This window comes from Aedes aegypti, chromosome 3 (genome assembly GCF_002204515.2).
Source record: "Aedes aegypti strain LVP_AGWG chromosome 3, AaegL5.0 Primary Assembly, whole genome shotgun sequence".
In the NCBI taxonomy this organism is placed as follows: Eukaryota; Metazoa; Arthropoda; class Insecta; order Diptera; family Culicidae; genus Aedes; species Aedes aegypti.
Window position 1 is genome coordinate 404,610,297 of NC_035109.1, and position 27,740 is coordinate 404,638,036.

Genomic DNA, 27,740 nt, shown 5'->3' on the forward strand with positions numbered 1-27,740 from the left:
TCCTAAAGTTCGCCGATTCTACCCCATTACCCCGAATGCCATTAACCTGAACGCCATTACCCCGAATTCCAAAACCCCGAACGTCCCATCACCCCGAATTCCAATATCGCGGGGAAATATCATCAATACCATCATGTCATGATAATTGTAAATTCGGGGAAATTGCATTCGGGGTGATGGCAATCGGGGAAATGGCATTCGGGGTAATGGGGTAGAATCAGTTGGCTATATCCTTGGTCATCTAAGCGGGCCTTAAACCGAACAATCCCTCCGTTGCTGTGTCGCTTGCTTTTGTACCCCCACTTGCTTCCTACAGCCATCCGTCTTGGAGGGAGATCAACCAACGTCCATGTTTTGTTGGTGTGAATCGACTTCAATTCTTCAGCCATCGCTTCTTTCCAGTTTTCGGCATAAGGCGGCACCTGCCGACTTTTCACTAGGCAACAAATGTCGATTTTTTTTTCGTTTGGCAACGATTCTTCTTGTAGCAAAATCGTCCTGGCGGAATCCCCAATCATAGCTATAGCCATCAACAATGGTTGATACCTCTCTAGAAGGCCAGTTAGCAGAAGAGCCCCTACGAAACCTTGCGGGATCAGAAATCCAATCTCGTTCAATTGATGGCACGTTTAAATAATTTTATTGGCGCAGACTTCCATAGTTCCGCAAGATTTCAAATCGGTCTGAATGGGCTTGTCAAGCAGACCAACTTCCCTCATCAGGTCAGTTTCTTCGTACGCGTCGCTAAGCTTCGTCGAAATTGCCCAAGGTGTCTTGGCTTCACGAACATGGTAATAGTTTTCAGGTTTCAATAACAGGACAATCTTCATTTTCGCCTTCAGATCCTTCACAGGGTCAACCGCTTCCAACGTTTTACGTTCCATCCGATTTCTTATTTGGTTCGACGGCTTGCCGAAGATCTTCTACTTGGAGATAAGTTTTGACGGCAAACTTCCAAGTTGTCCAATTTTGTCTGCCGACCAATGGCTCGATTCCGATATTTGAACTCGTCATGTCTAACCGTCACTCAGGGCCTATAACCTCTTTTGAAGAGTGACTAACAGTGATGAAACACTTTTGATTTTCGCTACAATATTTCTTTAATAATCAAAATGCTCGAATCGAAATTGAGTTTCATGCACATCTAACAGATAGTTATAAAATTTTACGGTAGGGAAAGTGTACCAGTTATGGCCATAGTGGTTCCCTATTTGGCCACATGCAAAATTTGGATAACTTATACATTTTTAATCTTTTTGAATGTTTAAACATCAAGATTTATCCTTTATTTTACTGCTGAAACACAAAAGATTTTTCAAAATGTGAAGGCATTCAAGATATCACGTATGGCGAAATAGGGAACCACTATGGCCATAACTGGTACACCTACCCTATATTCATATTGTCGGATGCAATTTGAAAATTCTTTCTGAATCTTCGAAGTCTTCAGAAATCTTCAATTTTCAGTCAGAATTCTTAGAGTTATATTTCTGAATTTCCGCTACAATCCGTGGGTTGAAATGTACATGTACAAAAGTTTCTCATGGTTCACGTACGATGTCGATTTCCTGGACCGACCGGAAGCTGAACCCAGACACCTTCAGCATGGTTTTGCTTTGTGACCGCGGACTTCGGAAGTCGCTATCAGCACTAATTTCAAGCGAGGGCAAGTTTTTATCATGATCTTGAGTTCATGGGTGGCTTGCTTCTGAGATTTGTGACGTATTCAGGTTTAAATCTTGCTAGTTTTTCCTGATAATCCTGTGGCATATTATTACTGAAATATTCAGCTCTTTCTTTACCAGGTTATTGTGTGAATTCTATGGTTAAATTCTTAACGAGTATCTGTGAATATAATCAAGAAATCTCAGGAGAGATCCACTGTGCCTTTTCCAGGAACATTGATGAATAAGAAAGAAGTACTAATTTTTGACCAACATGAATTCTAGGACGTTCATACAAAGTAGACCAAAATCTTATGATGCATGGGTTGAAAACTAGTGCTAGGTCAGAAATTGGTGCTCTCACCCTATTGTCTTCTCCATTTTCCTGGCGTATCGTCCCAAATCGGACAGATCCTGCTTCGGGTTCCTCTTTATAGATTCCAGATAAAAGTTCTTGTAGGATTCTTGATGGACTCCTTTGGAAAATCCCTGCGCAATTATTTGAGAATTGCTATACTGTTAATATTGTATTTTTTCCTTTCGCCTCAATTGCTGGAGAGCTTCGTTCATTAAGCGATAAGAACATCGTTCGAATCCGCTCACGATAGCTTAAAGAATCAGTATGTGTTGAAGTTTTGTTGTTTGATGCGTACTTTTGAAAGTTCTCTCACTGGACTCATGCATATTCTATTGAAGTATTGCAGCTGCGTTTTTGAAAATTTCTTCCGAGTACCAAAATTTACCGGAATCCGTAGTTTTGAGTAAGAACTTTCGAAGTTATTAACTAAATCTTGTAATTCCTACTCAAAACATTCCTGGGGATACGACTGAGATGATTATGGTCTAGGTTATGGCTTAATTCTTTGAAAAAAGCGCAATAAATGTGTCCGAAACGTCGGATAAAAATATAAGACTCGTTTTTGAGCATAACAGACTAAAGGCCATAACTGATAAAGCGACTTTGGGATAAATTTTCTGACTGAAATATATATAAAAAAAATGGTGAGAATCACTATTTTTGTGATCTGAAATATTTGAATAGATTTGAATAACAGGACCAATATCTGGTAGACCTGCTAAATATATAATTAGTAAAATGTCTGCAGTAATCTGTGGCTATAGGAAAAAAAAGGCAATCTTCTAGGAATTGAAACTGTAGATTTTTTTGGTATACTTAACACAAAACCGACCAAAATGTCACTTACACCTCTTTTCTTTTGGGCCTTTCTAAACCTGCTTTCTGAAAGCACCTCATCTTAACTCCTTCGGAAGAGAAGCCAGAGAAGGCTACGAATAACAACCAAAAAATACAAAGAGTCTGCCAGAAACCCGTTTGGAATAATTCGTTTATTGATACATTCAGTTGAAATGTATGTTCTGGAATTATTTTCAATGTTACTGAAATGTTCTGGAATTACTGTTTATAGGGAAGAAAAGGTTTGATTTTACAGTAATTCTGTCACAAATTTAGCCCGAGTTACCTTTTTTTGCTTCTTATTGAATTTTGGATTCTACCAGGTTTTTTTCCAGAACATTTTGAAATTCATCCACAATTTGTTTTCAGAAATCAGCCACAATGTTGACTACAACCGAAAATTTCCCCTTGATTTTTTCCATAAATTCCATAAATGTTTCAAGTAATTCGTTTTGTTCCTCTATTTGAAAATCTTCAATGAATTTTGGTCAGTAAGTTCCTCATGAACATGAATTTTGCTAAAAAATCTATTTCGATTTTGTTTTTCGGACTTCATGTATTTGATAAGCTAAAAAAATAATTCTAAAAGTTTCTTCCGATTGAAATCAGAAACTTAAAGTAGTAACCTAGTAAAGAATATTATATTCGTCTCGTAACATAAAAAAGTAGTGAATCTCAGAGGCGTCCCGTGAGGAATTTGATTACCTGTGCAATGACTCGCACAAACCGTTTATTTTGAATTATAAATACAAATTTTTCAATTGATTTTTTAAAATGTATTTCAGAAATTACATTTTAATAATTTCTTATTATTAACACATTAAAATGTAATTTCCAATACTCTATGCAATCTTAAAGTGTCTGGAAGCTATTATATTTGTTGCTCATTGGACGTATTTTTTGTTTGTTTTCTTCGTTTAAATCACTAGTTGTAAGTTTTAAGAATTTTGGATGATTCCTTATACAATGTTTAGGGACAAGGAAAATTCTCAAAATTTCGCTGATACCAAGGCGATGAAAGAAAAATTTTGCGTATTAATCGCGGTCCCATAGTTCGATCATATTTGTCATAAAAATGTATATTTACAGTAAAAATGACCTTTATATGCGTCAATTTCAAGACTTTTTCGTATTTTGCGAACTGAGATAATAAGTTTAATATCATATTATCAATGCAAAATTTAAAACAAGAAGAAAGACGTTTAACTTGAAGCTAAACGTCTAGCACATTTTTTTTATATGAAACTCGGCTTACAAATAAATAAACCATTCTTATGAGCAAAAATCTGAACTTTTCTGAGATTATCATATAAACCTTCAGAATTCAACTATTTACGCGTCATTTTCCAAATTTCGCGATGAAGGATAAATTCCGTGGATTTCGTGGCTTTCGCGAAATTCCGAATCTCCATTATTCCTAACGTTGTTATTCAATATAATAGTTCTTATTATTTACAGCTTGTTAATTGTATCACGATATCTTAGCTTTTTGACGATGTCCAGCGCTGGTACATCTCCTTGTATACTTTTGTTGATACATCAAAGCTTTTAAGTGAAATGATGACAGACTGTTGAACGCTGAAACCCACTTTACGCCCACCGCAATTTATCAGTTGTCGGTCTGTTGAGCAAGAAAAGCTATATTCACACATGGTTTATAAATCAATTCAAAGTCACATAAATTTGGTTTATATAATAAGATAAAACATAATCAATTTGGCCAATATGTTTATAACATCTGGTTTTGGTTCCAATCAATATTGCGCCTAGTATCGCGCGACACCTGTAAGCTCCATGCAACATACATACACACAAAGCATGTATGGCGTTGACGCTTTCTCTTCCAACAGCAGACGTCGTGACTGACGCCAGTTAGTTACGCGCGCTTTCTCAATTCTTGCAAACCAATGCGAGCGCCATGGGCAATTTTTCTCTCGGGTGCACAAATTGGAGTGAACCAGATTTTACCTATACAACGCCACTGTTGCTCTAGAAATGCCAATACAAATGCACATTCCTGCTGTGTCCATACACGGCTGAAATGAACATTCTCTGCAATACGATGGAGACGCATGGCAGTTTGTCTTGTTTGCTTTGCTGTTTTCGCTTGCTGGTTGAGCAAGACCATGGGAGCGAGAATCAAACGGTTTGTTCACTAAAGTCGATGCACCAATTGAAGGTGAAGAAATCAATCAACATTTTCAAGCAACTACACATTATGAATGTTGGAAGTATTGAGAATTATAATATATATATATTTATTTTTTTTAGTTTGAAATCCTTGACTGTGCAGTGCACCAAGTGCACCTTAGGACGAGACGCCACTGGTGAATCTCCAATGCGCCACCTTTTTTATTAACCATTCATAGCAATGAAGTCTTATGCCGGACAGATAACTGTTAAGAAATATTTTAAATTTTGTACTTTAGTTCTCTATAGTTTAAATTCACCTAATATTTAGATTACTCAATATTAACACAGGAAGTATTATTATTTGAAGTAATTTTTATGACTAATATTTGTAGTTTTGAAGTCACTTTTTGGTCACTATTTCGATGCTTTTGGTCACTAAAGTCACTATTATTATGCGGTCTAACCGCTACCAGCCCTGCGTGATTGGTGAGCTCGTCTCATTAGATTTTTGCTTTGTTCTTTGGATTTGCAAATAACATTACCCAGGTCGACGTGTCTATTCCTCTTATCGAGCAATCAAAATATTATTTCCTGTCCCTAGTCACAGTAAAGTGGGACGAAGACGGTAATAATTTTCGCGTTTAGTATCATAACGGTGTTTTTTTCTTTCTTACTTTTTTTCGTAATAATCCAGCGAGATGATACTAAGGTAGTGCTTCGTGAAGCCCAAGCAGGACAGTTCGGTTTTGCGTCGTCCGATTGATTTTGGTGACGGATTCGCGTGTTTTTGTTGCCGGAGAATTTTTTTTCCCCCTGTTTTGGAGCGTCTTGCTGGGTAGTGCTTCGTGAAGCCCAAGCAGGACAGTTCGGTTTTGCGTCGTCCGATCGATTTTGCTGACGGATTCGCGCGTTATCGTTGCCGGAGAATTTTTTTCCCCCTGTTTTGGAGCGTCTTGCTGGGTAGTGCTTCGTGAAGCCCAAGCAGGACAGTTCGGTTTTGCGTCGTCCGATTGATTTTGGTGACGGATTCGCGTGTTTTTGTTGCCGGAGAATTTTTTTTCCCCCTGTTTTGGAGCGTCTTGCTGGGTAGTGCTTCGTGAAGCCCAAGCAGGACAGTTCGGTTTTGCGTCGTCCGATTGATTTTGGTGACGGATTCGCGTGTTTTTGTTGCCGGAGAATTTTTTTTCCCCCTGTTTTGGAGCGTCTTGCTGGGTAGTGCTTCGTGAAGCCCAAGCAGGACAGTTCGGTTTTGCGTCGTCCGATTGATTTTGCTGACGGATTCGCGCGTGTTTTCGTCGCCGGAGATTTTTTTTTTCACCTGTTTTGGAGCGTCTTGCTGGGTACGTATTTGGGAAGGCCCAAGCAAGACGGTTTATTTTCGGGACTTCTGTTTTGCTGTCAGTGTCAGTTTTGTGTTCAGTCGAGAATGGATTACCAACTGGTGAGTTCGTTTCATGCTTATGATAACACATATTTTCTTGAAAGCGTAACTTTTATGTAATATTAAAACAAACTTTGTATGGTTCGTCACTATATGTGTCGGCATTATGCTTTTTTCTTATACAATTTGAATATACATATATTTTTCTCTTTTTGACATTATTAAAAATTATTTATTAAAAAAAATCTTTTGAATTGTTCGACATTGTGAATGTTGACGTATTTTCTAAAACTTCTACCATATCGAGACAAAATGCACAGTAATACTCATATGTAATTTTCAAACAAACTATGTATGGTTCGTCACTACAAGTGTCGGCATTATTCCTGTTTCACATAAGTTAAAATATATACATGTAATTTTCAGTTTTCGTCATTAATAAAAACGTCTTTTGAATTGTTCGACATTATAGATGTTGACGTATTTTTCCAAAAACTTCTCTAGACAAAAATACAAAACTAGCTTTAAATACAAGTCGTATATTTCCCCCTTGTCCATGGATCGCATCACCGACCAGAGGTGACTCCCAGATCTTTTCCTCCCTCACTAATAAACACCCTTCCCGTGGTGATTGTGGAGATGCAGAGGTATTCTCGGTCTCTAGAAGCAACAATCATTACACCCTAACATTCCTTCCCCATCCCAACTGACTGTAAGGACTTGGCCGGCGCCGTTATTGATCAATAATATTAGATCTGCTAAAATTGCACTTCGAGAGTAAGCGGAAACTCCCATCCCTTATTCATTTGGATCGTAGTGCAATTCTTACCAGTTCCGATCAATCACGGAGTAGCAACCATTGACATGTACAGTCAGTCTATGCTATGCTATGCTATGCTATAATCCAGCGAGATGATACTAAATGCGAGAATTACATTCTTTTTCGTTACTGAATTCAAACTAATGACTACTACCCTGAGAGCAATCATGGAATTTTTTTTATACCTAATGGTAGGTTTTCCACAAAAACACACAATTATCGCTTCCGATAAGATTCAACTCACAAAAAGCTATAACTTATATGACATTTTTAATGTTTTGCTGAAAACTTTTCGAAATATCCTACTAGTGCTTTAATTTTGAAGTAATTTATCACTAAATATTTTCAATGGATTTCACTGTTACTTAGAGCTTCTAAACGTAATTCTAGCTAGATTTAGAATATGGTCCCTTCTCAGATCTTCAAATACTGTGAGATTATGTACCAAAACCAAATCTTCTGACCATGTCCATCCAAAACGCCGGATGCAATCTCGGAGCAGTCATCTCTATTATCGGCGTCTTCTCAAACGACGATATTACCAACCACTTGTTATCTCGGCCAGCAATCGTTCCGGATTCGCCGGCTCTTGAGTCCATTTCCTCACAAATCGCAAAACCCAAAAAAATGCCATAACGATTGATTTTCTTAACTCACACTTTTCCCTTTTTCTCCTTTTCAATTTTAGATAAAAATCGACCGATCCCGTGTGTTTTATTTGTGGAACAACCGACGGGCGAAAGCAACAATCGAACCGAACGCTGCTGCCATCAGCGCCGCCCCCCCTCGGTGGAAGGGTGGACTACTAAGAAGCGCCCGGGCCGTCCAAAAAAAGGCATCAGAACGGCGGCCGTGAAAAGTGTGCTCTCGTTTGTGTGTTCTGCAGGAGAGACGATTATTCCGCACAATCATCCGGGCCGAAGAAAATCCCAAGAAGAAAGTGAAATGGTGTTATAGTGCGGTAAAAGTCCAAAAGGCCCCCCTCTCGTCAACGGTGTGTGCGTGTGTGTTTGTTTTCGCGCGCGCGGTTGCATGATTTGATAGTAGCAGATCTCAACCCTTTTCGCCTTGCCTGAAGACCCGAATTAGAAGGACACAATGGCAGTTAGTTAGAAGAGAGTGATCGGATTTGCGGTTTTTGGTTTTTCTGTTCGTGAGAGGCGCAGAAGAAGACGACGGAGAAGAAGATTAGAACCTGATAGCTGACTCCCACGATCGTTGCTGCTGGGCGTCAACGAGTGGGCGAATCTCCCCCCACGGTCTCCAGGATAGTAGTTAGCGACGGCCGGGAGGAGGGCGAAGACGACGTCGAGGGGACAGTTTTACAACCATAGGAGCATAACTTAACTTGACACACACAGATTGATATATTACTACTAGTACTACATATTCTACTACCACTACTACTACTAGAAATTCGCGACTACGAGTGCGAGACGAGCAGAGAAGAAAAAGGATTAGTTGTTAAGGAAATCGCAAGTCTACTACTAACAAAACACAAACACACCCCCCAAAACGCTTCAAGGTGTCGGAACAGAAGCGGAAAAGCGGATAAGTCTTAGCAAAACCCAACCAACCATTAATTAGTAAGTTAAATCGAAGTTAGTAAATCAAATTTAACCAACCAAGATGGCGACGATAGACGGACGACCGGCTCAGTACCAGATCACGCTGAAGAATCTGCGTGAAATCATGGAGCACCGAGGCCGGGAAGGCGTGTCGATAGTGAACGAGTACGGCGGCGTGCACGAGATCTGCAAGAAGCTTTACACCCACCCGAACGATGGTCTGAGCGGCTCGAAAGCGGACATCGAGCACCGACGGGAAACGTTCGGTTCCAACACAATACCTCCGAAACCACCGAAGTCCTTCCTGATGCTGGTGTGGGAAGCCCTGCAGGACGTCACGCTGATCATTCTGGAGATTGCTGCCATCATCTCGCTGCTGTTATCGTTTTATCAGCCCGCGGACGATGATGAGCCCGTATTGGAAGAGGAAGAAGAGCACTACTCGTGGATCGAAGGTTTGGCCATTCTGGTGTCGGTGTTTGTGGTCGTTATTGTGACGGCCTTCAATGACTACTCGAAGGAGAAGCAATTCCGAGGGCTCCAGTCACGAATCGAAGGCGAACACAAGTTCTCCGTAATCCGTGGTGGCGACGCAGTACAGATCAATATCGGCGAAATTGTGGTGGGCGACATCTGCCAGATCAAGTATGGTGACTTGCTTCCGGCCGATGGTATCCTGATCCAGAGTAACGATCTGAAGATTGACGAGTCTTCGTTGACGGGTGAATCGGACCACGTGAAGAAGAGCGAAGTAACGGATCCAATGGTGTTGTCCGGAACGCACGTTATGGAAGGTAGTGGAAAAATGGTCGTCACTGCTGTCGGTGTTAACTCCCAGGCAGGTATTATCTTTACTCTGCTGGGAGCAGCCGTTGATGAGCATGAGGCAGCCGCCAAGAAAAAGAAGAAGGACTCCAAGAAAGATAAGAAACTGAAGGATGGCGATGAGATCACCAACAATAGTCACCACCCCGCCCTGAAATCTCAGACAACAGTCGATTCCATTACGTCGGACGATGGCGAAGAAGGCAAGGGTAACGGTGGCGGCGGAGGTGGTCACGGAGGCAAGGAAAAATCCGTCCTCCAAGCGAAACTTACCAAACTGGCCATTCAGATCGGTTATGCCGGTTCGACGATTGCCGTTCTGACCGTGATCATTCTCATCATCCAGTTCTGCATCCAAACCTTCGTTATCGAACAGAAACAATGGCGAAACTCGTACGCAAACAATCTGGTCAAGCATTTCATCATCGGTGTGACAGTGCTGGTCGTTGCCGTACCGGAAGGTCTCCCGCTTGCCGTCACGCTTTCGCTTGCCTACTCCGTCAAGAAGATGATGAAGGACAATAACCTGGTACGGCATTTGGATGCTTGCGAAACCATGGGTAATGCCACTGCCATTTGCTCGGACAAGACCGGAACACTGACCACCAACCGGATGACCGTGGTCCAATCGTACATCTGCGAAAAGCTATGCAAGGTGACACCCAAGTTCTCCGATATCCCACGGGTAGTGGGAGAAGCGGTCGTCGAAGGTATCTCGCTCAACTCGGCCTACACCACTTGTCTGATGCCAGGCACCAATCCGGGAGATCCCCTTCAGCAGGTAGGCAACAAAACCGAATGTGCTCTGCTGGGCTTCGTGCAAGGATTGGGCAAAAGCTATCAAACCATTCGAGATAATCACCCGGAGGAATCGTTCACCCGTGTCTACACATTCAACTCGGTTCGAAAATCCATGAGCACCGTTATTCCAAAGCCAGGTGGTGGTTATCGAGTGTACTGCAAGGGTGCGTCGGAAATTGTCCTGAAGAAGTGTTCGTTCATCTACGGCCAGGATGGAGTGTTGGAGAAGTTCACCCGTGATATGCAGGAACGGCTACTACATCAAGTGATCGAACCGATGGCATGCGACGGCCTGCGAACCATTTGTATCGCATTCAGAGACTTTGTTCCCGGCAAAGCCGAGATCAATCAAGTGCACGTCGACGGCGAACCCAACTGGGACGACGAAGAGAATATCGTAAGCAATCTGACGTGTTTGTGTGTGGTCGGTATCGAAGATCCAGTGCGGCCGGAAGTGCCGGACGCTATCCGAAAGTGCCAACGAGCAGGCATCACCGTCCGAATGGTTACTGGAGACAACATCAATACCGCACGGTCAATCGCTACCAAGTGCGGTATCATTCGGCCTCAGGACGACTTCTTGATTCTGGAGGGTAAGGAGTTCAACCGACGGATCCGTGACAGCAACGGAGACATTCAGCAACACCTGCTGGACAAGGTGTGGCCAAAGCTGCGGGTATTGGCTCGATCTTCGCCAACGGATAAGTACAACCTGGTAAAGGGTATCATCGACAGTAAGGTATCGGATAATCGCGAGGTAGTTGCCGTCACTGGTGATGGTACAAACGATGGTCCTGCTCTGAAGAAGGCGGATGTTGGATTCGCCATGGGAATTGCCGGAACTGATGTAGCAAAGGAAGCTTCCGATATTATTCTAACTGATGACAATTTCAGCAGTATCGTTAAGGCCGTTATGTGGGGACGTAATGTGTACGATTCGATTGCCAAGTTCTTACAGTTCCAGTTGACCGTCAACGTCGTCGCTGTGATTGTGGCGTTCATCGGCGCTTGTGCCGTGCAGGATTCGCCTCTGAAGGCCGTACAGATGTTGTGGATGAACTTGATTATGGACACGTTGGCATCGTTGGCTTTGGCTACCGAAATGCCTACTCCGGATCTATTGCTACGTAAACCGTACGGCCGAACGAAACCACTGATCTCACGCACAATGATGAAGAACATCCTGGGTCAAGCTATCTATCAATTGATCATCGTCTTTGGGCTCCTCTTTGTCGGTGATCGATTCTTAGATATTGAGTCGGGTCGAGGCCAACCATTGAACTCTGAAGCGACACAGCATTTCACAATCATCTTCAACGTGTTTGTCTTCATGACGCTCTTCAACGAGCTGAACGCTCGTAAAATCCATGGCCAACGAAACATTTTCGAAGGTCTATTCACGAACCCAATCTTCTACAGCATCTGGATCATTACATTGGTGTCGCAAATCTTCATCATCCAGTACGGCAAGGTGGCATTCTCGACAAAGGCGCTCAACATCGAACAATGGCTGTGGAGTGTATTCTTTGGCCTCGGAACGCTAATCTGGGGCCAGATCGTCACAACGATCCCCACCCGCAAGATGCCCAAGAAGATGGCGTGGGGTCGTGGCGAAGCAGAGTACACTGAAGCGATCCGACTCGGCGAGGAGCGCTACGACTCGATGGATAATGACAAGAAACCCCGTGCAGGTCAGATATTATGGATCCGTGGCCTTACTAGGCTGCAGACCCAGCTTCGTGTTGTACGTGCATTTCGATCCACATTAGAAGATTTAGAAGAACGTCGTTCCATTCATAGCTTGCATAGTCTTAGAAGTTCACGCAGTCATCCCGGAGGCATGAGCACGAGTGGTACAATGACTAGTCAAGGTCTCTCAAATCTCTTATATCCACCAGGTTCCAACATCCCAACCGGCCGGCTAATAGGTACTAATGTTGGCGATCTTAAGTATATTGATGAAGATCAAAGACTTCACAATAATCAGCACATAATAGGTATAAACAATAAAGTAGAATACAGTATATAAATTTGATTTATATATTACTTACACAAGTTGTATTCTATATATATTTGAAATTCAAAAACAATCCAGGAACTTCAAAATTTAACGAAAAATTTGCCGATAAACGAATAACAGAGAAACAAAGATCAAACGTTTATATTACTTCGATTGATTGACGCAACATTAATCTCGTGCATCTCGTTTTCTTTTTTAATTCTTCTTTAAAGTTTCGGTTTTGTCACCCTTTTATATCTTCATTTCCCCCCATTTGCTATCAGATTTTAGTTTCAAACCAACCCCCCCTTCCGGAACCAGAACCGATTGATTCGAGGCGTGAACTTTACTACTCTACTACCAACCTTACCCAACCCAACACCACCAAACTGTTTCAGAACCGTTTCGTTCGTCAATGTCTCTAACCGTAATCCCTCTAGATTCCACCCACATAAACGCTAACTCAAGATACTACTTCCACAACTACTACTAGCATCTAGCGAAATTTACCAACACTTTTACCATATGTTCCATTTGATTGTTGTTGTTGTTTTTTGCCTTTAATTCAACTTACCCAACGATTAAAACAAATAAGAAAAATCGTTTGATTGATCTATGTGTTGATTACTTGTGTTTTAGTCCCTGCTCTTTTTGTGTGCGCGTGTACTTTTGTCGCATAGTATTCCCAAACAAAAATAATAATCTTTGAAATGTGTTTTATTGTTAATTTTTTAATTTGTTTTTTCCCGAATCCAAATACAGGAGTAAAGAATGGCTTAACTAATTAGTGTAAGCAAAGTAGGCTGGGAGATACACACAGACACTTTGATACAGGAACAGTGGGAGAGAGAGAGGGAGAGAAGGCAAACCACTCACACACACAGAGAAAAAGAGAGAGAGACATTCTTAAGTACACGCATACACTCACACATACAAAACATACACTCGCAAACACTGAGAGCAAGACGAGGAACAAACACTCCCATACTCATATGGCAGGGATTGTAAATCCTACTTCCTGTGCATATGCAAAACGTGAAACGGGCTGGATCGATACGGTGGCTGAGAACGCCACTCGCGCGCAAGTGGTGGTGATTAATTCGAATTTCAAATATTTAATTGTTTAATATAGAATCGACTATTGGTGCATCAATAGAACTGTGTTGTTGTGTTGTTATTTGGTTCTTCAGTTAGTTGTCCTTTTGGTCGAAGGTGCGCGTTGATTTGCGCGCCTAGTCCGGTCTGATGATATCGTGTAGATAAGCGCAAAAGCTCAGCAGAAACATTGGATGGTTACGCTTGATATTGATAGAGAGATTCATCCGAGCAACGGTAAACCCCCCAAAATCGTAATAGTGTTAGTGGAATCTTCTGAGAGATTAATTGTTTAGTTGTGAAGTATATGAAATTTTGTAACGAAGAAATGTTTCAAAAACAGAGACGAAAAAGATGAAATATTGCAAAAAAATGTGGAAACAGGAATTTTGCACATTGATTTCAAGACCTTACATTTTTTGACCTCTCAAGGGTCTCCAGTTAGATCTTAATCATGAGTTTTGGATTGATAAAAAAGAAACCACAAACTCAAAGTTAGGTTATGTTTCGCCAAATATACTAATTATTTTCTATTTTCACCTAAGTGGAGTCAGACCTGTGCGCCGGGATAATATTAATCAGCGTTGGCGGCAGGGCATTTATTCACTGGTTGAATTTCTTGTACTGTATTACCTCATATGAAATAATCTGGGAAATTGCCTTTAGGAATTCCTGGAAGAATATCTGTAGAAATTTCTGTAAGTGCTATTGGGAAATTCCTCTGATAAACGAAGTCCGAAAGTAGTTTTTGGAAAGATCCTTGAAAAAACATGAAAGATGCTGGAGAAAATCATGCAGGAATATTCAGAGAAATTATCTCGGGAATCTGTAATCAATTTTTTGGAGCAGTTTGTTAGATAAGCGCAAAAGCTTAGCAGAAACATTAGATGGTTACGCTTGATATTGATAGAGAGATACAGGGCCTTATTCTGAATGTCACTTTCACGTTCACTTACACTTCACCTTCCAGTCACTTCACTTATTTTGCTCTATTCCCGTTGTCACGGACGGTGACAACTCAGTGGAGTGACAACTACAGTGAAGTGGTATTCATAATATCATTTTTTATAGTGAGATGCCATAAATAGTCACTAGTTTCGTTGAATGGTTTGAATGGTTGAATGGTTACCTTATCATGTAATAAAAATGTCTTCGTTTATTATTTGCCTGATTAGAATTGTAGAATTTTGAATCAATGTATCGAAAATTACAAGAATTAAATAAAGATTAAAATACAGGTTTGTTTGGTGCGATTTTGAAAGTAGATTTGAAACTTTCGCGCGGATGTGGACTATTAAATTTCAATCAGATTATCCAAATTATAATCAATAATTCGAATGACTAAACAGTTTTAATTGATTTTGTAGAACATGAGTTAAGTCTAACAAGAATTGTATTTGTGTTCCTACAAGCGTGGGATGCCTTTTGAATATCATAGACAAGGATTTACTAGTATGGTAGAGAATTAGAAAAAGGGTTTAGTCGACTACTAAATACTTTAATGTATTTTAAATAGTGTTGAACGCAAACAGGACTGCAATTATTGGGGATCTTGAATACATTTCGAGATATATCAATTTATCAGCTTTTAATTGTCTATCACGTTTAAAATATTAAATGTTCTTTTTAAAAGTACGGAGCGCTTATCGATTCTCGGCAGAAGAACTACAGTGATACCTCCATGAGTCGATGTTCCATGACTCGATATCGACTCATGGAACCATACTAGAAACAAAATTTCATGGTTACTGTGATGGTCCCTTGAAACAGCTTTCCAAAGGGGTGCTGTTCCATGACTCGATATTTCCATGAGTCGATGGTCCCTTCAATATCGACTCATGGAGGTTTCACTGTAGCTCAATACTTTGTAAACAACAACATAAATGCCTAAAAAATAAATAAAGATTACTTTTGAGCAGCAAACCGGACCGTAACATATTGTTCTGATTTCTAAAATAACAAAATATAAGATTTGTTAACAAAAAAAAAAAAACAGAAAAAAATGCTGTTTTGAGCTTGTTCAATTTTACGTGACAACTCTTCACCACCGCAAACGGCGGTGTAAAGTTTCCACTTCAAGTGATTGCTTTTGTCGATCTTCGCCGGGTAGCGTGCCATTCGTAATAGTTCGTGTTCATGCGCGCGATCACTTGCGATGAACTTCTCCACATTTTCTCACTTAGGTGATATCCGTAATAGGAAAGTGATCACTTCATCGTTTTTTCACCGTGAGCGGTATTTGTGATAGGGCCCACAATCGAGCAACGGAAAGCCCCCTTAGTGTTAGTTCGTATGAATCTGCTGAGAGATAGATGTGAAGTACATATTTGAAATTTTTCAGAGAAATATTTCAACAACAAAAAATGATGAATGTGGAACCAAGAACTTAGCACATTGATTTCAAGATGTATTTTTGTTTTCAGGAACTGTATAGGAAAAAAAGCACCAACTTTCGAATTAGTACTACTTTTCTATCCATTGTTTGCACTTTAAATAGTCTTAAATAAAATCGACATGATGTAAACAGAATTGATAGAAAAGAAGCCTTTGAAAAAAAATCTCTCTTCCAAAATTCTTTTATAAATGAGCGGATAAACCTGTACAGAATTTCACATAGAAATCACTGGAGAAATCCATCGAATACAACAATCCTAAAAGGATTTTTCTTGGAGAACTTCCTATCGAACGCATCCTTGGAAGAATCACTGAAGAAATTCCCGTAAACATTCTTGGAGAAACCCCATGGAGAATTTATTGAGAATGTTCTGAAAAAATTGCTAGTGGAAACTAACATAAGTCCAGACAAATTCCTTATGGAAATTCAAGTAAGCATTGCAAGATTTCTTTAGAAAAATCACAAAAAAAATCTCCGGAAAACTCCTGTTAAAATCATTGGAGAGATACCTGGAGAAATGATGAGCCCAGACCAGTAAGGATTCCTGATAAATTTTTTTTAATAAATCCGTGGAAGAATGTATGACCCTGAAGAACTTATTGAAATTCCTACAGAAACTTCTGTAGATGTCTCTCTTTACTAGGTTTTAGATCAACTCCTCCTGGATGTTTTGGAGAAATTCCAGAAATTATTTTTGGATTATTTTCTTAAGCAACAGCTGAAAGAATTCATATAAGAAGTGATCTGAGTGATCTCTTGGGAAGGGTATCCTAGGACAAATTCTTTGAGATTCGGAATAAAATCCTAGAAGGCATTTCTGAAGAAATGATCAGAGGAACGCTTAGAAGTTTTTCTGAACTTTTCCATGTAGAATTCTTTGAAGGAATCTGAGAAATTCTTAAAAGGTATCTGAGAAATTCTTAAAAAAGGTCCTGGAAATAAACTGGAATGGATGGATTTTTTATAGAATTCCCTCGTAGAACTACTGTAGCAATTTCTGGACAAACAGTTGGTCAATGGCTTGGAGGAAATCTTGGAGAAAATAGGAATCTGTTAGGGAATTACTGAAGAAATTTCTAGAAGAACTTATGGAAGAATCTTTAGCTTATTGATTCTCCGGAATTAAGTCTTAAGGGATTTTATTCATTTAGGAATTGCTGGAGAAATACCTGCAGTAATCCCTGACGGAGAAATCTCTTGTGGAATCCTCAAAATGTAGTAATTTCTGAAAGAATTACTGTAGAAATTTTTGCCAGATATCCTGGACGATTTCATGGAAGAAACCTTGTATATATCCAGGATGAGTTCCCTGAAAAGTGGAGTTATCCCTTTTGGAAGAATATCAGGAAAGATTATTGATGAAATCCGTAGGAGAATTCCTGAAAAATCTTATGGCAGAAAGAAGTGCCTCATTATTTCCTAGAAAATTTTCTTGTAAAAAAATCAATTATTTCAAGCTGAATTTTCTATGCACTTCTGCAAAGAAAATCGTTGAGAACATCGTGAAGTACTTCATTTGAGTACACTTAAATAAATCCGTACCGAAATCGTACACCTTTGCGGAAGTGGTAAACTCGTCTTAGGAGAAATACTACTGGGACATTTGTCCAGTCCCTGAAAAAAAATGTTATAATTACTTGAATTATTCAGTGAACGATCTTCACTCTGTCAGAATACCTGGATGGATTTAAAATGAAAGCGATCCTTTTAAAAACCTCGAGGAAACGCTCATATGAATTTTAGGAATCTCTGTTTATGAAGAAATCTCTGGAAGAATCTTAAAATTATTATTATTATGTTTTATTTAAGACACTTTACCATTTGACATGGCATTCGTGTCTGAGAATCTTAAAATCTTTTAAGAGAATTCCCCGAAAAAAAATCCTAATGTGAGCTCCCTCATGGAATTACTGGAGACATTTTGAAACAATAAGTTCTTGAAGGAAATCCTGAAGAATTGATTACCTAAAGAAGTTTCGATGATGAGCAATCCGCATAGGAATCACTGACGAAAATTTCTATTGGAAATCTAATGAAAGAATCTTTGAAGAAAAAAAACAAGTGGAATGCCTGTAAATTCCAGTGCTATAAACGTTCGACATTTTTCGCGACGTTCGTTTCGCTTTCATGGTCAGCATTCAAATGTTCTCTCTACACTAATCCGCTACCGTCACCTCTCACACACATCACGAGCGGTAGGATGAACATTGAGAAACACGTAAAACAATCAAATGAATATCGTCTGACATGATGACATTTGCATGAATCATAAGTTTTGCATAGAATTCAGACATATCGCATACTAAACAACATGAATAGTTTATTCTTACTTGTTATGTCGAATGTGACACAAATACAGTGAAAGCAGCGCCTATTACGAATAATGACAGAAACAAACAAAACCGTAACGTTTCCTAGCGAAGCTATCGTGATCAAAAGCATTCAATTGACAGTTTTCTTTCCGACATTCGTTCGATCGCTCGTGTTGTGAATGTTTAAGAGGTGTCGAGTACCGTGATTGCTAACAACACTGAGTGTAAAGGTATTCTTATTCACTGGCGAAATTGCTGCAGGAATCTCTAGTGTAATTTATGGAATTCTTGGTTATTATTCAGAAATATTACTGGAGCAAAAATCCCTAAATATATCTCTGAAAATCTTGAGAGAAACTCTATACGATTGTTGATATTTCTGGATGAATTATTAGATAAATTATTGAGCGAAACCCATCGATAAATTGAAGGGAATCCTTAATAGAATTCCTGGGGGAGCCCCTGAAGTAATCGATGGAGAAATTCTTGAACAATTCCCTTGATACATTTCTGTAATAATCCCTCCAGTAATTCCCAAAACAATGCCTAAATATTACCTTGTAAAAATGTTATATTTTTTTAAGATGAATTATTTACTGGTGTGAACTTTTTGTTAACTTCTTTGAGAGAAACATGAAATTTTTCAATTGAGTACTTTTAAAGAAATCTTACACCTTTGTGGAAGCGGTAAGGATAAATCCTCGTTGAATATTCTATTTTATGTCGGAATACCCAAAGGAATATTTAAAACGAAGCTTCATTTGAATTATACAGATGTTTTTAAAGTAGTTCCTATTGAATTTTTGGAAGAATTTCTAGCATATTTCAGAAGGCATTTATGGTGTCTTTTTTTCTGGAAGAGTTTCTGATAAAGTTCATTAAGTAATACTTTGCAGCTTTCTGAAAAGAACATCTGGCCAAACTCTAAACTAAAATTTGGAGTAAGAGTTTCTGGCGTAACTGTTCTAGCAAAACTGTTCCAGTTTTGGCCAAAATGATGACCTATTGAATCTTCTATGAAAGTTTTAAATCCATCTAATCGCTAGGAATTGTTTAACTTTTCGGTTGTCGGGCGAATTTTTGTAGTCGCGCGTTGTACTTTGTACAACACCCTTGGTTTTTCATATTCAGCATGAAATATCTCGCAATCTAGTGTAAATATAGAAAAAAAAAACATCTGCCGTAAAGTTATTAAGGAGGTCAAGGGCTGACATGAGGTGGTCATTTAGATGCGTAATTCCGTCACCAAGCGGCACTAGTGTGCCTAAAAGTTTTGGTTTGTAAATATCTCAGGAGCCTTGACCACTTAGGAAGATGACGTCTTCGGCAAAGTTGTTCAGTAACTATCATAGTTCGAGCTATTTGATTCCAAATTTTGGCACTAGGCAGCGCTTCTTTCATAAATTATCAGGATCATCATCTTTCTAAATTATCAGGATCTTGAAATATCCGCAAAACAAAAGTTGCATGCTCTGCTCACTAACGTCACCTAGTGGCAAAATCTCGAATTTCTTGGCTAAAAATAAACTGAACAACGGCTACTGAACAACTTTGCCGAAGACGCCAACTTCCTAAATGGACAAGCTCCTGAGATATCTGCATAACAAAAGTAAAAGTTCTAAGCTCACTAGTGCTACCTAGCGGTCAAATTCCGAAGTAATGAGGTGCCATCAAAGAGCGCTCCACCAGAACAACTTTACTCTTCAGTCTTAGGTCTTCAGCCAAGTTTCGAAATTATATGGATTTTCAGATATACCGTTTCCAAATGGTGGTCTGCTTGAACCGTACATAGTGCGTTCATTATTATGCACTTTTTGCTATGCGCTTTGTTGCAAAATTATAACATATAAATCACAACTGTTGTACAAAGTGCAACAGCGCAATAACCCGAAGGTTAAGAGTGTCATCAAAAATTCTAGAAGTAGATCTCGGAGACTCTCATACCTTCAATTCTCTCCGGAATTATACCAAACAAACTTCCAGAAACATCGGCACTGAAACTAATCAGGAATATTGCATAAATTTATCTACAAACGATTCCAAAAACACCAATCCATGCTTGATAGCGAATAGTAGTGCGGAGTATAGGCGAAACTCCCAACGACTCACCATATCCACATCCATCCATTCGACATCAACAGATGACTGCTTCAGATTTACAAGCATCTGCCGTGTACACTTGTTTGTTTTGATTAGTTTGTTTTGGTGTTATTAGAGATTGCAGAAATGGTTTTCATTTGACAATGAATCACGATCAAAGCAAGCGTAGAAATTCCATCTTATCTGTAATGGTAGATTGAATTGAAGGGAAACTGTCCGTTGCTGGTATTAGCGAAGTAAGTGGCCAAGATTTTCATTGAGCTTTTGCGTATATCGACAGCCATTTCTTATCGAAATGATTATGCAAGCTTGACTAATCCACTAATTTCAACAAAAATATTGATACCACAAACAGGCATTGCAGAATTCGTTCTCATTTGATTTTCAAGCACGATCAACGTAAGCGAAGAATAACATCCCTTCGGTCCATAATAAGTTGTAACAAGCTTGAAAAATAACAGCAACGATCGAGAGCCCCAAAGATAGAGCGATGATTAAACCCGTTTTTCCGGCTTATTTACCAACGTGGGTAGGTGTTTTATTTTACTGACATGATAAACAACCCCCGATCATCCTATAGCAAAAGTGCCCTCCCAGGTTTGGAGCTTGTTTAGATAGGTTTTATTATTATTTGTATTCCCTCCTATCAAATCAGAGCTGTAGCAGAAGATGATAAAAATACTCTCATGATGTTTTGCGGATCATAATTGTAACATAGAGGGATAACTGATAGATTCTCTTTTTTCTCAGAGACAATCCCTGATCCCAAATAACGAAATAGCTCTTCAATGCACCCTGCATGTACATATAGGTATATTATAGAGCTGACATTCCCTACATTGGCCGTATAATAGTCCTATAAATACAAAAAGGCGAATTAGCGGACTAATGGTTACTTGGGATAGAGTATTGATATAGACAGACTGCAGCAAGCATTTTTGTTTTTCCTCTTATCCTTATCGAACTTAACTATAATTTTATCCGCGGATGCTACAATTTTGACCCTCAAATTTTGTTTTGCATTGAAAAAAAAAACACTACTATTACACTCTCAGTAACGACAATGGCCATTCTCTCGCCCATTGCTTATGTTGCTGAACATAAATTTTAACAACCGATGCTACAAATTTGACACCCAAATGTTGTTCTGCATTGGTCAAAACACTTTTAAAATTACGAAAATGCTTCTACAGTTTGCGAGCGTTTTTAGAGCGAGCTGTCTCGATAAATCTGTTTAGCTACACAACAAACATTTTGGAAGAACAAAATATGAGTGAACTTTGAAGGGTATTTCTGTTTAAGATCTTTTATTCAGCTACTAATGTAAGGAGTTGCTCACTTGATTATGCAAATTTTGAGTCATTTAAAAGACAAACATTTTTAAGTTGCTGCATTCTTTCAAATGTGTTTTTTATAAAGGTTTTTGGATTTTCAAAATTGATCACCTATTGCCTATAAATTCACATGCAGGAATCAGGCGTAATTCAATTCGTTTTATCGGTAGAATGTTTAGATAGTCAATGTATTAGTATAATTAAGCGAATTTTTAGTAAGCCTTTGTATGTTGACCATTAACACAATTTCTTCCAACAAAATATAGATGTTGAAAATAGCAAAAGGTACTAAATTGTCTATTGTCTGTGTTGCGATAATATGAAGAACCAAATACAACAAGGTAAAGCACTCTAACTCAAAACTATCCTCAACCATCACCACTATGCGTTACATCGGATCTAAAATCAATAATGTAACTGTGCGTTACATTACATACAACCGATCAACCAACATATGACGTACCCGAACACTGTGGAATCAAAACCCCCCTCATTATTTGAGAAAGCCACGCCTCAGCATACTTTTCTATTTTGACTTTATACGGTATACCAATTATTGCAGTACATTAACATCGTTACGTTAATGCACTGCCGTCGACCCCTCGGAAAAGACCAATTATTAATAAAACTAACAAAGCTATCGCGTTGTTATGCCTTCGATTTACTAGATTTAGGCTAGGATTAGAGGAAAATACTTAATAATATTACTGTAATTTATGTTTAACTAATAGATTTTAAAAAACAAATGAAGGTTAATTACTTGTTAATCGTTTATTTATTTGTAAAATTTTATCTTTGTGCTGAAGATTGAATAAACGTAACGTAACGGTCGAAATAAGCTTGACTGGAGGAGTTTGATCTGAAAATACTGGAACCAATTGATCACCCCCATAGCGGAAGGATTGTTACATCAAACTCCTCCAGAGATGTCCCAATAAAAAAAACACACGAACACACTTATACATACACACCACAACCCACTAAAGATAATAAAATGAACCCTTATTGAGAACTGACACTCGTTTTGATTTGTTTTAACCTCCTAGTTTTTAAGCGATCCCCAGCACCATAAACTCTTACACGCACCCTCTAGATTTACCATTGTTTGTCTGTGAAATTTCCCGCAGAATCGGTTTCTCGCGAATGCAACAATAAATACACCGTCGCAAATGATTTTCGATTTTAAGCTTGATTTGTTGTTTGTTTTTTCTTTTACTTTTTTTTTGTTGTCTAATCCCCAAACCAAAACCCGCCGAAAAATCCCGATTGCCACTAAAGCCGAGAAGAAGAGAGAGGGAATGTTCTCCGTTTCGTTCCGCCACGCATTTTTTGCCTGCGAGCTTTTCCCTTTCTATTGTTTTCCTGTGTTGTTGTTTTTTCTATTTTATTCGTCAAAATCTTCTTTTAATCACTCCAACTTCGTTTGATAGCTGCTGTCTATGTACTAATCCCAGTCTAAAGCCAGCGATTAGCCTCAGAAATTAATGAGAGCAGAGAGAGACGTTATGACAGAGAGCGAGAGATAGAGACAGATATTCATTTTCCGTACCGGCCCGCCGTTTTTCCGTTGTTTCCATTACATTCATAAAAAACGGTCGAGAATAGCGAAAGAAAAAAAAATGTCGAAACGATAGTTCAAAGTGACCACCTGTGTGACCATGAAGCCCGACGACGATGATTACCGTGAAGCTATCTTTGCAATCGGAAGCTAGGATGTGCTGCATGTTGATACATTGCTGTTGCCCGAATGTGCCCCCCTTCAAAGTACCCCTTTCTCTCTGTATGTCCCAAAAAATGTACACATACCAACACACATCACTTTCACGTTGTAGACCTCCCTGATCCTGATGACTTTAACTTGGCTGTTCCCAAATTGTGCTAGAATCTATACTATCTGCGTAAGCTCCGAAAAAATCTTATGAGTGAACTGTAACACTATTCACACCCCTGTCATTCTAAAACTTTATATGAATACTAGCCTACACCGTTGTGCATTGTTGTATCACACAAAAGTTTTCTTTTCCTTGTAGATTATTGTGTGTGAACTTTTTGCGATTCTGTCAGTTGCAATAATTTCGGTGTACGGAATCACTCTTGAGGCGAGAAATGTGTTTTTGACGTCTTCATTCTATTACTGTCGCTCAATCACCCACAAGTAAATTATTATCTTATACCTATTCTTTAAGTGATTAGACTGTCTAACGTTAGGATCATATGGTGGAGATGCATGGTATTTTCTATGTAGAAACAAACATTTTACTTCGTTTTGGCAGTGTCCATAAATGACGTAGCTTTTTTTAACGATTTTTGACACCCCCTCCCCCATCGTAGCCTATTTTCCCATAAATATACGGTTCGTCACAAAATCATAGACTCCACCCTAAAATGCTACATCATTTATGGACGGTCACTTACGTGTGTCGCTGAGATTCGACCTTTTCGACCCTTCCTACAAAAGACGAGTGATTTACTTATCAACGACCCCACATTGTATTTCCAATAATCAACAATTTACTCTGAATTTAATTTGTTTTTGATAAGTTTGTCAACGCTGAATGGCGTCCATACACACTCCGAAAAAATCACGTGATTTTACTTCTTATGGATGCACATAAAAGAAGCGAGCCAAATGACGTGAATTTGTGTCACATTTCAAATACGATGGTGTCTGATTTTCATTATTTTTAAGAGTGTACAGTAGATCTTTTAAATTTGAAAATAAATTTAATATGATTTTTCTTTTAATCTTCACTTATGTAGATCAAACTCTTAGAAGAAACGGGGGTAGTTTGGCCACTTTAAGGGAAAGTCACTTAAAGTGCTGAAAATATTATGAAATCATCGGATTTTGCATGATTTCCAACAAATTTTAGATCAATACACTAGTACCACATGATTTTATAGAAAAAGCCACCATGTACCATGTGAAAAGCTCGCTGAAATGAGCACCTCAAAGCGAGCAGTTTTTTCATACTTACCAAGGTTGAGAAACAGTGTTATTGATCTTATAGATCTATATCTTATAAAATTCATGAATAAATAATCATTTTTAAACATTTGCCATCTTTTGAGCCGATTTTTTACCGATGGAATTATATGAGCACTCTATTTTTGATTGTTACATACACCCGATTCTGTTTTTGCACGGGGGATGCGTACCGTGCAAAAAAAGTTTACAGTTCAAAATTTCAAAAACCGTACAAAAAAAGTAACACCATTTCTCGAAGTTTCATGCAAAAATAAGGATTTGGTAAAAAAAAAATATAGAAACTTTTTTTGCACGGCCGTGTAAAAAAAAAATCCGTGCAAAAACAGAATCGGGTGTAATTATATTAAAAATTATTTTTTTTTTTCACTACACTTGATTTTATGAAAACTCAGTGTAAAAAGATTAAATTTTAAAGAACATTGTAATCATCAAACATCTTCATTCTAAAATGATGAAAATTGAAAGAACTATTCGGGCCAATATGTGCCGGTTATTTTGAACATCCTATATTTATCTTTCTTTGAGTTTAGAACACTTGCTAATCACATGCCTATTGCTTCATTTCCATGTCAGCTTTGGAGTTGCATGTTATTCCAGATAAAATTTCAAAAATTTATGCAGTTGTTCAAAGGGTGCTCATTTCACCTTATTGGCAAGGCCGGTAGCGAGTCACTTTTTAGTGACTTGGTCACTTTTTTGAGGCCAGTCACTTTAAAGTCTCTTTTTTGAAGCCATTTCAACTAAAGTTACGTTTTTTCGTCAATAAGTCACTTTTTTCAACTATTTTGAGCTAATTTTTCGGGAGAAAATTTTGAATTGGCCTTCTTAATTTAGGCTAAGTTTTAAGTTAGCAGGGTGTCTACTACCTAAAAAATCCTGGAAAACCTGGAATTATCAGGGAATTTTATTCAACCTGGAAAAAACCTTATTGGAATTATCAGAGGATTTTGGCTTTACGCAGGAAAAAAACCTCGAACCAGCAATTATTATGGCAGAATATGTCCTTTTTGTAACACAACATTTCTTCAATCAAAAAAAAAAAAAAAAAAAAATCTGCTGCGCCGCTGTTACAACTTGAGGTATTCAGTCAATTCACTTTAAATTATTTTTAATATTCCGAATAACTTGTTTAAACAAGGAAGTAGGGCTTAGGATTGCTAAAATGGGAAAGGCAAATACGATTCCCAGTTCTAGTTGGGTATCTTTCATGAGCCTATGAAATAAATAATAATTGTAGGAAAAGATTAAAGCTAGTAAAAATAGTATATTTTCAGGTAAGCAGATCTTTTTTAAAGGCTTGGATACTATTTCAATGCATATCTCTAAAAAGTGTTTATTTTTAGTTAAGGTCTCTAAAGACATTATAATCAATATGGTATCTTTTTTGCCATAACCCTCTCTTTCCCATGGTAGCTCCAGAGCTCAATTATTTTTGACGAACTTGAGGCAAACCGAACCAGAGGAATACTATGCATTAGTTTCTACAGTCAACTCTCCATAACTCGATATTGAAGGGGCCATTGAGTAAGGGAGGTATCTAATTATGGGACACAAAACCAAGGCAAATGCGATCCGAGGGACCATCGCAGTAGCCATGAAAACCAACTTTTACTGTGGTTCTCTAACTCGATATCGAGATACGAAATATCGAGTAAGGGAGAGTTAACAGTAGATTATGATTCTATACTTATCAAATTAATCCAAAAGTCAACTAACTTTTTGAATAGTAAAACTATTGGTAAGCAATCAGTTTACTATTGTAAAACAACCAACAAATTTTAAACTGATTTTGAAAAAAAGTAGACCCTTTGAAATATTGTTTTTTGAATTACCTTTTATAAAAACGCTTTTTCATAAAGAAACTGTCGATTGAAGTCGTCGGAAATAGATGGTTAATCTGCTTGCAATGAATTCTGGGTCAACATTCTAGAGCAGTGGTCCTCAGCATATATGCTTATGCGGGCCACTTAGGTATTTTCAAAACATAGCGCGGGCCACAACGTATTTGAGATTTTTTTCAAAATTTTCAATGAGAATGCAAAAAACATGAATCTTTGTCTATTAACACGGAAATGAGTTTTGTGGTCCTTCGGTTATCTGTTGTTGAAGAAGGTCTTAACCGAAACAATTCAGAAAATATTGTCCCATAAAAACAAAATCAGACTGCTAATTAATACGGGTTGGAGCTGAGCTCCCTGAAATCCTTCCTTAAATTTTGATGCTTATGAATCTTGAAGATTGCACTGCTTCAAAGGAACTATAATTTTATCAATAAACCGATGCGAAGATATTTAAAGGCACTTGAAACTAATTTTAAACCCTTGGCTTATTACGGATTTTTTTATTCAGGCTCCGCAGCATCACCAGAGTTGGAAAGCTTGCTGTCTTTGCCTCTTTGTAAGGTAGCAAACATATACTGAGCAGAGAGGCAATAAAAAATGAGCGAGGAAGACGCGACACAAAACACAACGGAGGGAAATTCCATCAAAAAAGATTGCAATCACAACTCCGCGAGGCTTTGTTTGGACGAGTCACTAAAGAGTTATTTTAAAGTGTCAGTAAGAGTGAGCATAGAAGCAAGAGAGAAAGAGTATCAGTAAAAATCCTTGCATTTCGATGCACTCCCATCGTTTGAGGATTCGTGTTGTGAATTTTGAGTTAAATTTTTACTTCTCAGAAAAACCTCGAAACCATCTCATTTTTGTATCGAATAGGAGCTTCTGTCACTTAACTGGTTATTCCTGAGCTGATAAATACAGTCGATATTCCATCAATTCCCACAGGAAAATTGTTCATATAATAATGATCAACTTTCGAAAACATAGTTGCAAAGACACAAGAATATATTTATTTCTTTTATGTAACACGCGGGTCATTTCACATTAACATTCAAGATGTGTTCGCGGACCGCACAAAACCTTTACAAGGGCCGCAGTTTGGTGACCACTGTTCTAGAGGCTCCAGAGAAACCTTCAGAGACTATTACGTAACTATTTATCCAGAGATTCCTTCTGGAATACTTTCAAGAACTCCACCAGGAATGCCACCAGCAATTTTTCAATAGCAGCTCAGAGGAATTTCTTCTCAATTTTATACTAAAAATTTTAGAGCATTCCCACGCTACTATCT

At 38.5% G+C, this 27,740-nt stretch overlaps 1 protein-coding gene across 20 annotated transcripts in view; it reads left to right on the plus strand.

Annotated features, from left to right (window-relative positions):
• Positions 1-27,740, plus strand: part of LOC5566699 (plasma membrane calcium-transporting ATPase 1) — a 277,219-nt gene that overhangs the window by 218,075 nt on the left and 31,404 nt on the right. For 12 of the 20 annotated variants that reach the window (XM_021855701.1, XM_021855700.1, XM_021855707.1 and 9 more), the window contains one exon: positions 7,882-12,384. In XM_021855701.1, coding sequence (XP_021711393.1) covers positions 8,823-12,384 — 3,562 coding nt within the window. In that variant the 5' untranslated portion in view covers positions 7,882-8,822. Of the gene's footprint in view, positions 1-7,881; positions 14,679-27,740 lie in introns of those variants that run through there. The other 8 variants (XM_021855713.1, XM_021855715.1, XM_021855716.1 and 5 more) reach the window with 8 other exon arrangements.